The sequence below is a fragment of the Chiloscyllium punctatum genome, chromosome 40 (genome assembly GCF_047496795.1).
Source record: "Chiloscyllium punctatum isolate Juve2018m chromosome 40, sChiPun1.3, whole genome shotgun sequence".
Lineage (NCBI taxonomy): Eukaryota > Metazoa > Chordata > Chondrichthyes > Orectolobiformes > Hemiscylliidae > Chiloscyllium > Chiloscyllium punctatum.
This window is the reverse complement of record NC_092778.1, coordinates 36,187,928-36,200,697: the sequence shown is the minus strand read 5'-3', so window position 1 is coordinate 36,200,697 and position 12,770 is coordinate 36,187,928. Positions and strand designations below refer to the sequence as shown.

Below are 12,770 nucleotides of genomic sequence, written 5' to 3'. Positions count from 1 at the left end.
CATTCCAATATGTTATCCATGCAGCAGGAGCTTTTATTTTCCACATTAAGCTTTCATGTAGCACCTTATTAAGTGCCTTTTGGAAATCAAAGTACAGTGAATCCAGCAGGTCCTGTTCATTCCAAAATCATGTTACTTCCTCAAAAAATCCCAAAGAATTAGGTAAAAATTATTTTCCTTTCACAAAACCATTTCAACTCTGCTTGATTACCTTGAACATTTCTAAATACTTTGCTACAACATCTATGATAATACCCTTTAATATGGCAGGCAGATGGTCTGCGTGTGGATGGTCTGAGTGGTATGAGAGGGCATAGAGGGGCCATGGGGGAATCTGAGAAGGGCATGGAGAAGTAAGAATAGTATGAAGAGGCATGGATGTGTGGGTTGGGAGATTTAAGATGTAATTTTTAGGAACGTAAGGACAATGTTAGAGCTGGGCTCCAAATCCCATTCCCATCTTTCTACTCATACCTATATTTCTTGCCCCTCTCCTGATCCACCAACACGAGAGAGAAATTATTAGAGAAATGAATGGGGCTAAAGACCATTAAGGCCCCTGGACCTGATGGGATGCATCCTAGGGTTATTAAAAGTAGCTACAATATAATGGATGCACTGGTCACAACTTGTCACAAGTTTGTAGATTCTGGGAAAGTCCCAGCAGATTGAAAAACTACCAATGTAATTACATTTATGTATAAAGGGAAGGAGGAAGAAAGACAGGTAACTATATAGGCCATTAGCTTAATGTCTGTTATTGAGAAAATGCAAAGAGTCTAAGGATGTAACAGCAGAGCATTTAAAAATATATATGATCAAGCAGAGTCAGCACAACTTCACAAAGGGGAAATCATGCCTGACAAACTGAATAGAATTCATTGAGGAGGTAACAAGCAAGAAAGATGGAGGGGAAGCAGTGAATGTAATATATTGGATTTTCTGAAGGTGTTTCTTAAGGTACTACATGTTAGGGTACTTAGTAACAGTCAATGGTGTTGGAGGTGCAGTCGGTTCTGCTATCATGTGGTAGTTCTGATCTCACGCAATCCCATGTAATAAGAAAATCACATAATAGCAGCACCGTTTAAACTAATGGGGCCTGAATCATGTTATAACCAATACACACTTTAAAAGTTCACACTTGCGAAATAGTGTCCCCAATTTGTCAATCATGTTATAGCAAATTCGCATTGATGAAATGCACATTATAGCAGAATGACCTGTAGTATATTAGCATGTATTGAAGATTAGCTAACTAATAGAAGACAGAGTTGGGATAAGTGGGCTATTTTCAGTATAGCAACCTGTAACTAATGAAATGTCTAAGGATCAATGCTGGGGCTACAATTATTTACAATATATATTAATGACTTGAATGAGGCAAGTGAATGTACTCTAGTCAAGTTTGAACATGGCACAAATATAGATGGAAGGCAAGTGCTGATGATTCCATAGATCTGCAAATGGCTATAAGCAAAATCTTAGCATATGGAATATAATATGTGAAAATGTGAGGTGATGAACTTTGGCAGGAATAGTCAGACCACAGCTGGAATACTGTAGACAGTTATCAGCTCGTAATCTAAGGAAGGATATAATGGCATTGGACACAGTCAAAAGAAGGTTTAATAGGTCAATCTTATGAGAACAAGTTGACCAGGTTGTGCCTGTGCTCATTAGAGTTGAGAAGAATGAAAGACAACCTTACTGAAAGATACAAGACTCTTCGGGGACTGAACAGGGTATGCACAGAAAGGTTGTTTCCCCTTCTTGGAAAGTCTCTGACCAGAAGCCATACTCTCAGATATAGTGTTACCCATTTAATACAGAGCTGAGGAGGAATTTCTTCTCTCAGAGGGTACTGAATCTGCAGGATTCTTTATCGCAGAGTGTCGTATTGCCTGGGTCATTAAGTACACTCAATGCTGAAATATAGATTTTTTAATATTAGATTAGATTAGATTACCCTACAATGTGGAAACAGGCCCTTCGGCCCAACAAGTCCACACCAACCCTCCGAAGAGCAACCCACCCAGACCCATCCCCATCTGACTAATGCACCTAACACTATGGGCAATTTAGCTTGGCCAGTTCACCTGGCCTGCACATCTTTGGAATGTGGGAGGAAACCAGAGCATTCGGAGGAAACCCACGCAGACACAGAGGGAATGTGCAAACTCCACACAGACAGTCGCCCAAGGCTGCAATCGAACCTGGGTCCCTGGTGCTGTGAGGCAGCAATGCTAACCACTGAGTCACCATGCTGTCCATATAGATGTTTAATCAGCAAGGGAATCAAAGGTTATAGAGAAAAGATAAGAAAATGGAGTTCAGGTATATCAGATCTGCCATAACCTCAATAAATGGCAGAGAGACTTGGTGGGCTGAATGCTGTATTTCTGAAACTATATCTTATGATCATATTTACTCTGGCTAAGGAATTTATGATGAAATTTACCACTTGAAAACTCTTCCTCAGGAGAGAGGATGAGAGAAACTGCTATATCCAGAGGGTGTGTTGGAGGACTCAATGCTGTGATATAAGCAGTGATTTTGACAAAATGTATTGCATTTTTTAAAGGTTATTGAAATAAATATTTACACCCTTTTCAGTGCTTTCAATGACATTTTCCCTTCCTTCTCTATAGGCTGGGAGAAGCTCCAAACGACAAATGTTCTTGTTGCCTGGTAACATGGAGAGACATCTGAAGATAAAAACCTGCACAGTGAGTCTAGAACTGAAAGTTAAAAATCACACAACACCAGGTTATAGTCCAACAGGTTTAATTGGAAGCACACTAGCTTTCCGAGCGTCGCACCTTCATCAACCTGGTGTTGTGATTTTTAACTTTGTACACTCCAGTCCAACACCGGCATCTCCAAATCATGACTAGAATTGAAAGGGTTAATTAACTCCAAATAACCAGAAGAGTTGGTGCACACAAAAGAACAATGCACCCAAGATGTGGTCCCCAGATTAGAGTTTAAATCTAAAATCTCTCACAATGTTGGGAGTAAAATCTAGTTAAACTATTAAAAATCAGCTGAGTACATATTCTTCCTGTCCTCCCTGTGTTTTTTCACCCACCTCATTGACCACACCATCTCTCTCACTGCCCCCCAACTCTCCATAGGCTGTCCCACCTACCCATTTTTCTCATGCTTTCTTGGCTGACCCCCACCTCATTCCAGTCCACACCCTCTTTCCCAGCCCTACTCTCATCCAACCCCACTCCTCCATCTTCCTATTTCATGTCTATGTTTCTTGCTTTGGTCTTGCTCCACATCATTAGAGAAAAAGTGCTAGGGAAACTAATAAGGCTAAAGAATGATAAAACTTGATGGAATGCATCCTACAATATTAACAGTACAGATAGAAATAGTGTATACACTGGTAGTAATCTTGCAAGGATCCTTGGATTCTGGAAAATTCCCAAAGGATTGGAAAACTGTCAATGTCGTATCTTTATTTGAAAAGGAAATGAGGCAAAAAAAAGTACCTATAGGCCAATTAGCTTAATGTCTGTTATTGGGAAAATGTTGGAGTCCATTAGAAAGGATACAACGGCAAAGTGTTTAAAAATACTTAATATGATCAAGCAGAGTCAGCATGGCTTCACAAAGGGGAAATCTTGCCTGACAAATTGAATAGAATTCTTTGAGGGAGAACAAGCAGGATAAATAGGGAAGCAGTAGATGTAATATACTTTGATTTTCAGAAGGCACCACATGTGAGGTTACTTAATTAGATAAGAAGATCCCATACTATTGGAGGAAGTGTATCAGCATGGATAAGGGATTCACTAATGAAGTAGGGAAGTGAGTATATTATTACCAAGTTTGAGGTTGACACAAAAATTAGTAGGAAGGTAAGTGCTGAGGTCGATACAAAGAGCTTACAGAGCATACAAAAACATGGAAGTTAGAATTTAGTGTTGGAACATGGGAATAGAGGAACTTCAAATTTAAATTGAGAAAGACTGCAGGAAGCTACAGCACAGATAAGTGTTTGTACATTATTCTCAAAATGCTAACACACAAGTTCAACAGGTAAGAGGGCTTGAACATGGAATGTTGGCTTTTATTTCAAAGAGAATGGAGTATAAAGATAGAGAAGTCTTGCTAAAACTATACAAGGCGATAGTCATAGCACAGCTGGAATACTGTCAACAATTTTGGGTCCATAATCTAAGGAAAGATATATTGGCATTGTAGACATGGAAGGGTCAATAGATTGATCCTGGAAATGGAGAGACTGTCTTATGAAGAGACATTGAGGAGATTGGACCCTATCTTCAATGGAGTTTAGAAGAATGAGGCAACTTTATTGAAACATATAAGATTGTTAGGGGATTTAAGAGATCAGATGCAGAAAGCTTGTTTTCCCTTGAGGGAGAGTCTAGGATCAACGGACATAATCTCAGAATGAGGATCACTATTTTAATACAGAGATAAGGAGGATTTTTTTCTCTCAGAGGGTAATGAGTTTGTATAATTCTTTACCACAGAGGGTTGTAGAGGCTGGGTCATTAAGTATAGAGACAGGTTTTTAATCGTTAAGGGTTTGGGTTATGAGGAAAAGGCAGGGAATTGGAGTTGAGGATTATCAGATCAGGCATGATCTTATGAATGATTGAACAATGGCCTGATTGGCCTGATTCTGCTGTTTTGTCTTAAGGTCTCACTTTTCCAGGTCTCAGATCACATTCTCTCTTTCAAAACCCATTCCATCATATCCCTCCATGCTACCTCCCACCCACACCTTAGAAAGCAGTAGCAAGAATTGCAAAACTCTTGCTGTTACTGTCACATGATTAAAATGAGGAATATTGATTGGCTGTTTTGCTCTGGTCTAGGTTGCAATTGATGTGATTGAAGAGTTTTGCAATGAAATGGGACTTCAAAACTTGGAGGCTGCAGATGAATATTCTATATTTGTTATCACCAACAAAGGTATTCTCTTTAGATTCCAGTGTGTGTTTTTCCATGAAGAGTTCTGGGAAAGTGTGTGCCTGTGAGGTTAATGAGATCAGATTGTTTGTTGCAGTCCCAAGTGATAATACCCCATGCTCTGTTTCAGGACAAAATGTGCATCCACTCAAAAAGAAAGATTACATCCTTGATGTAATTACAGAAATGGAACAAGTTGATCAAAACTTCATCTTCTGTTTCCGACGTGTGCTCTGGTTTCAACCGCTGAAGTTTGAGAATGAGCTGTGTGTGACTGTGCATTATAATCAGGTACTCTGGATATTGCAGTCGTGAAAATGTGTTTGAGACTGTGGATATTGCAATAATGAAGAGCTGTACATGACAGTGGATTATGCAGAAATTGAAGATTTCACAGTAATAAAGAAGTGTGTGTGACTATGGATTTTAATCAAGATTTGAGAGTAATGAACAAGTTCAGGGCTGCAATAGAGAGGAAGAATTTGTTTCCAAATAATTGTAGAAATGTGGTAGGAAAATGAAACAGATTTTATTCTCTGTCCTCAGTCTAACACAGTCCCAATAATTGTGTGCAACAATTTCAGAACAGTAGCACAGCAAAAGCAGAAAGGGCAAAAAGAAAAATTCACAGTATTCAGTTTCCACATTGCCATATTCTGTGCATCATAAGTAGCATCAATCTTTGCTTAAAAATGCTTGATGGTTTCACATTTTAAATAGTCAAAAATATCCTTGCTAATGTTTTGAAGAGGATGGCAGAGAGTGTCGGAATCACAGTGCTCGCTCCTCTCCCCAGTTCTCAGCACGATGAACTCAACATGTCTGATATGTACTTACAATGGTCCAATTGCTCCCCAACAAAAAAGCAAGGTCAAAATTTGAGAGGATGGATCTCACACTGTAATTAAAACAGTGCTGGGAGCATAAAATCTTGCCCTGAGGCAGTGTTCCTGAATGCAGTGGCTGGACTGCCCGATGCCATCGAGCTCAGTAGAAGGAAATAAGGACTGCAGGTCCTGGAGTTCAGAGTCAAAAAGTGTGGCACTGGAAAAGTACAGTCAGTCAGGCAGCATCCGAAGAGCAAGAGAGACAATGTTTCGAGCATAAGCATCAAACTCACTGTTCACTTATCTTGATAGTTGATACCAGGTGGTCAGAAGCTCTGAGAGATCACGATGCAAAATAAACTTCAGCTTCTTGATGTTATGAAACTTGAAAGGGTTCAGAAAAGATTTACAAAGATATTGCTAGGGTTGGAGGGTTTGAGCTGTAGGGAGAGACTGAATAGGCTTGGGTCTATTTTCCCTGGAACGTTGGAGGCTGAGGGGTGACCTTACAGAGGTTTATAAAATCATGAGGGGTATGGATAGGGTAAACAGACAAGATCTTTTCCCTGGGGTGGGACAGTCCAGAACTAAAGGGCATAGGTTTAGGGTGAGAGGGGAAAAATTTTAAAGAGACCTAGGGGGCAACTTTTTCACACAGAAGGTGGTGCATTTATGGAACAAGCTGCCAGAAAACGTGGTGGAGGCGGGAAAAATTACAACATTTAAAAGTCATCTGGATGGGTATATGAATAGGAAGGGTTTAGAGGAATATGGGCCAAGTGCTGGCAAATGGGATTAGATTAGTTTAGGATGTGTGTTTGGCATGGATGAGTTGGACCAAAGGATCTGTTTCCATGTTGTAGATCTCTGAGTCTAAGTGAGATTAACTTTTGTTCTGTATGATCTATAGACCTGTAAATAACTCATATGTTTATTTTATAATCAAGGTTGTTCCAGATTACTTGAAAGGACTCTTCCATGTACTGAATCAGGATTTGATGAGTGAGAGTCAGCTCCAACAAGTGTCAAAGTTGGCAGCTCTGCAACAACGGGCAAAGGACAGTCTGTATCTGCCTACCATGTGAGTTAATCACAGCAACCTTTAATAGGCACAGAGTAGGTAGACCTGTCCAGATATACTCCAGAAATTGTACTTCACTTAACTCATGGCATCCTTCTGATGGACCCCTGCTGAGGTGTTATATTTCCCACTGTACAGTATTAGGACATTGAGTTACACTATAAAGGCACAATCCTGAAAATCAGTGAAACTATTGGCAGCAGATTTTTTTGTATACAATTGAGCTTGGATGAGCATGATGGTGGCTGAAGTTCTGTGTGTTGGTGTTCATCATGTACAGTTATTGTACATTTATCAGTTCAGTAATATTATGAAGCCCAGACTGCGCAGACTGATTTAGTGATGAGCTGTATTACATGCCGGGACAGTGCAGAGGAGACAGGCAGGAGGCTGGAAGAACGCAGCAAGCCAGGCAGCATCAGGTGGTGTAGAAGTCGATGTTTCAGGTGTAACCCTTCTTCAGGACTGGGGATGGGTGTAGGGTGAGCTACAGATAAAGAGGGAGGCGGGAGCAGGGTAGTGAAGTGGGGATACGTGAAGATAGGTGTAGTGTACAACCTGGTTGGTCAATGGGAAGAATGGATCCGGTAGGTGGCAGAGAGCAGTGGCAGTGAGAGGGAGGGGCTGGGAAGGGAGTCAGGGGTTGGGGAGGGAGATTATTTGAAGTTGGAGAACTCAATGTTGAGTCCTCCAGCTGTAGAATGCCCAGGCAGAAGATAAGGTGTTCCTCCAATAAACCACCAACCAGGTCTTACCCTTCACCTGTCTTCACCTATCCCCACTTCAGCACCTTGTCCCCGCCTCCCCCCTTTACCTACAGCTCCCCTCACACCCACCCCCAGTCCTGAAGAAGAAACGTCAACTTCTACACCTCCAAATGCTGCCTGGCTTGCTGTGTTCTTCCAGCCTGTCTACTCTGGGACAGTGCAGAAGCATATGTATGGTAATTATCCCATGCTGTACCTGCACCTGAGAATATTTAATGGGACTGTGTAGAAGGAGCAGAACTGTATATTGAATCTGCCAGCAGATACTGCAGGAGCTCCTTGAAGAAGCTTAATCAATACTTTCCTGACCCTGTCCAGAAAACAATTATGTTGTGAAGGCCAGTTTTGATGGATTTGTTTCCTAGCATGTTCTATATAAACTCCTAGCTCTAGCTTGTGTTTCAAATGTTGCTGTGACTGCTGCAGCTGAAATGATATGAGGGGGACCTGGGGCTCATCTCTGTGCCATTCTGCCAGCACAGAATGCATTTGCTACAGGAATATGGATACTAATTAATTAACTTTTGCTACAAGCAGCCTTGAAAGCACAGGTCAACATGGCATCCAAACATCTCAAGCACACTCCATATGTTAGACTACTCATGGGCATCAACCACAGGGATGCACGAGTTAAAAATTTGAATTCGAGTAGACCATCACAGGAACTGACTCTCTTTAATCACAATCAAACTTGTAAAATGCATGACAAAACTCAGCTCTGCTCAATGCTGCTCCTGAATTTTTCTGGGTGAGTGCATCTCTGAGGCTTTATACCCTTGAGTTTCGAAGACTGAGAGGGGATCTGATTGAGACGTATAAGATTATTAAAGGATTGGACACTCTGGAGGCAGGAAACATGTTTCCGCTGATGGGTGAGTCCTGAACCAGAGGACACAGCTTAAAAATAAGGGGTAGGCCATTTAGCACAGAGATGAGGAGAAACTTCTTCACCCAGAGAGTGGTGAGTGTGTGGAATGCTCTGCCCCAGAAGGCAATGGATACCCAGTCTCTGGATTTGTTGAAGAAAGAGTTCAATAGAGCTCTCAAGGATAGTGGAATCAAGGGTTATGGAGGTAAGGCAGGAACAGGATACTGATTGAGTATGATCACAATGAATGATGGTGCAGGCTCGAAGGGCAGAATGGCCTACTCCTGCACCTGTTGTCTATTGCTCCAATGTCCCAGAGGAACTAAGGGCGATTTGGAGGATTGAATAATCATAGTGAGGTTTGGTAAAGTCGAAGACCCATAAACATCTTTGGAGCTTTGGCTGGTAAATATTCAGGATAAATGTTACATTTTTAAAAAATAAATTGCCGCTTGTCACTGTATGAAACTTTTACTTTATTATTTTTTGTTTCTTTAAGCCGTGAGGTGCAGGATTGCATTCCTCCACAGATTTACCAGCATCAGTGGCCACAGTCCTGGTTGAACATGGTGACAGAGAATATCCAATATGTTCAGGCCCTCAGCTCTCACCAAGCCAAAGCCCAGTTCCTTGGTAAGTGTCAACTCTCACTCTGTGCACAGTGACTAAGTATATTTGTACTATGACAAATAATTTAGCCTAATTTGCTACATAACAACTACAACTGTAGTGGTTTTGTTATTATCCATAGCTTTTTTATGAGAGATACTGAATGGAGAACAGACTTTCCCCATCTCACCTGGGCTCAGTCAATAGAACTATGATAGCTGATATTAGCTGATTACTACTAACATGAAAGATCCCAGATTGTGCTGGGCTGGCCTATTGTAAGAGCTGCAATTGGCTTCTGAGTGCTTCTTGGCTATGGAGGAAGGGAGAAATATTCAGCAGAATTCTTAATCCAGCGCACTAACATCAGACTGGGAAAGTATGGTGTTTAATACAATCCATGATTTCATCTGATTCTCATAAATCTGTTTACTTGGGCAAGGTACTGAGGAGCTCTCCTACAAACTGAGCAGCATCTGTGGAGAGAGAAACAGAGTTAATCTTTCAAGTCCAGTGTGACGTTTCTTCAGAATTGAAAGCTGCAAAATGCTAGTTTTTATGCTATTGACAGAGCGGGAGAGGAGCAGATTGTGAGGGTGCTTTGAGCAAACATGAGGACAGTGATAATGCTGGTAAACAAGTGATAGATACGTAAAATCGGTATAAATTTTAGACATATCGAAGAAAATGGGTCCATTCTGTAAAGAACAAAGTCAATATGACACAAACAAGATATGGCCAAAAGATGATGGCATCGTGAGACAAATGGAGGTCATACTCTGAATTTGTAAAACTCAATACTGTGTCCTAGAGGTAGTAAAATACCTAAGTGGATAATGAGGTACTGTCTCTTCAGCTTATGCTTATCTTTGTTGGAACACTATTGAAGGCCAGAACAGAAATGTTAGCACGGGAGCAAGGTCATTTATAGAAATAGCAAGCAACTAGAAGGTCAAAGTTATTCATATGGTCAGAGCGGAGATGTTCTGCAAAGCACTTACCCAGTCTGTTTGGTCTTGCCATTGTAAAAGGAGACTTTATTGTGAACAATGAAAACAGTGGACTAAATTGAAAGAAGTACAAGTTCAGGCAATGGCTTGTTGGTGTTCATAGAATCCCTGGAGTGTGCAAGCAGGCCATTCAGCCCATTGAATCCACATTGACCCTCTGAAGAGCATCCCACCCAGACCCACGCTGCTACTCTATCCCTGTAATCCCGCATTTCCCATGGCCAATCCACCTGGCCTGCATATCTTTGGACTGGGAGGAAACCAGTACATTTGGAGGAAACCCACACAGACACTGAGAGAATGTGCAAACTCCACACCAACAGTCATTCAAGGGTAGAATCAAACCTGGGTCCCTGGCACTGTGAGATAACTCACCATGATGCCATATTATCTATAGGCTGTTAACACAGAGCCCCAAGTAATAATCTGGTGACCTGGATTTGAATCCCATTGGCAGATAGTAAAATTTGAATCCAATAAAATGTGGAATTAAGAATCTAATGAAACTGTTGCTGTGTGTCAGGAAAACCCATCTGGTTCACTAATGCCCTTGAGGAAAGGAAAATACTGTCCTTACCTGGTCTGAGTCAAGATGTAACTCCAGACCCACAGCAATTAATTGAATCTTAACTGCCCTCTGGACAATTATGGATGGGCAATAAATGCTGGCCTAGCCTGTCATGTCTACATCCTGTAAATTAATTCAAAGAATGTAAAATGCTACTTCACCTGGAAGATGTGTTTGGGGCTTTGAATGGAGTTGAATGAGCAAGTGTTACACTTTCTGGAATTGAATGGAAATGTGCCTCGGTTAGTGAGGAATTGTAGGAGTGATAGAAGAGTGGTCCAAGTTATCGCAGAGGGAAAGGTCCCTGCCCACTATTGACAGTGGAGCGGAGGAGATGTGCTTGTTGGTGGTATCTTGCTGGATGATCCTTTGAAGATTAGTGGTGTGGACAGGGCACACCCTATCATTGTTCTGGGAGGGAAGGGATGGGGTGAGTTCAGAACTGAGACAGATGGGTCAGATATGCCAAAGAAAGATGTTCACCTGATTTACCATTTTAATTGTGGGACGACCATCACTTGTATAGACAATGATGTCTCACCATTGCAAAAATCAAAAGGATTATGAAAGAGAAAGAACTCATGGTCTGGACTTTTGGTCTTTGACATGTTGTTTCCCCTCTCTATATTCTCATTCACCTGTACTGTATGTGTTAAACTGTTTTTCTTTTGTCTGTATTAATTGTGACTAAATTGGTATAGTTTAAGTTGCATAAATGAGAGCCCCTTTGTTTTATTGTTCTTATTAAAAGTTAAATATGTTGCAATCAATAGATTTATTTTTACTGTAACTGAAGCAACGTGATATGGTTTGCGTAGGTGCTGGGTATAGTCAGTCAGACTAATTGGTTTTGGGAATCTTATTGGGTTTTTATACATTGTGTCATAACTTGTGGGACTCTAGTGCATGATTGTTGGTTAATTTGTGATAATAGTCTGGACCATGTATTTTTAACCAATGACTCCAAATACCCTCACTCATTCTTTCAGTTTCACTGTGTGAATAGAGATTGAATTGGTGACAATGATTTGTTTCTCTTTCTTTTCCACACAGGGCTTGTGAGTGCATTCCCCATGTTTGGATCCTCATTCTTCTACATCCAGAGCAGCAGCAACAGTGCAATTACTGCTCCTTGTATTCTGGCTGTCAACCAGAATGGACTCAATTTCCTCAATAATGAGACACATGTAAGTTTCTAAAAAAAATATCAGTCTGTTAGTGGGCCATTAAGCCCATTCCATGTACATTCAACCCTATCATAGAGTCTACCCATGCATTCAATCTCATCCCATAGTCCATATAGACATTTTCTAATCAACCTGGTCAGGGATATTATTGCACACCTTTGAAGCAGGTGGGATTGAACACAGGCAACATGGCTCAGACATAGGGACAATATCACTGTGCAAAAAGAGCCCCACAATCCATGTGTCAGTTCCTCTATCCTGAGTTCCACCTGCTCTTTGAATAATCAAAGAGAAGTTGCAGATAAATAGTTCCCAATTCCCAAAGCTGATGTTATAAAAATGCAGAATGTTCACCCATCTCCTCTATTTGACCCTGACCAATAAATGTTCTTGATAATCTTAAGGACCAGCTGCAATTCAGGTGGTAACACAATTGCCCCTGATTTACTAGATTGAGTCCAAATCCCACTCCAGGACTTCAGAAAATTGCAAAATATCTCTGATGCAGAAAGCCCATCAACTTGAGCACAAAAATCAAGACTGGTATTCTAGTGCAGTATTGCGGAAGCACTGTTGAATGATCTGTCTTAAGGATGAGATGTTAAATAGCAAACTATAGCTACCTCCTCGGCTGAATGTAGAATATCCTATGCCACTATTTTTAAAAACAGCCAAAGGAGTTATCTTATTTATCCTAGTCATTTTTTGTGGGAGTTTCCTTTGTGAAAATTTATAGCTGTATTTCCTACAACAGTGACAAAAAGTACGTAATTGGCTGTAAAAAACTTTGAGATGTCTGATGTTGTGAAAAGCACTGAGTAATTGCAAGTATTTCTTCTCATCCTTCCCAGTAGCTTATTACCTCTCCATGCAAAGTTCATTGCATCTTTCTCGTGATTG

General features: G+C 40.9%; 1 protein-coding gene across 1 annotated transcript in view; it reads left to right on the top strand.

Annotated features, from left to right (window-relative positions):
* Nucleotides 1–12,770, top strand: part of myo15aa (myosin XVAa) — a 147,904-nt gene that overhangs the window by 126,947 nt on the left and 8,187 nt on the right. Inside the window, 6 exon segments of the mRNA XM_072560280.1 lie at nucleotides 2,652–2,729; nucleotides 4,860–4,956; nucleotides 5,084–5,244; nucleotides 6,728–6,861; nucleotides 8,996–9,129; nucleotides 11,737–11,870. Coding sequence (XP_072416381.1) covers nucleotides 2,652–2,729; nucleotides 4,860–4,956; nucleotides 5,084–5,244; nucleotides 6,728–6,861; nucleotides 8,996–9,129; nucleotides 11,737–11,870 — 738 coding nt within the window.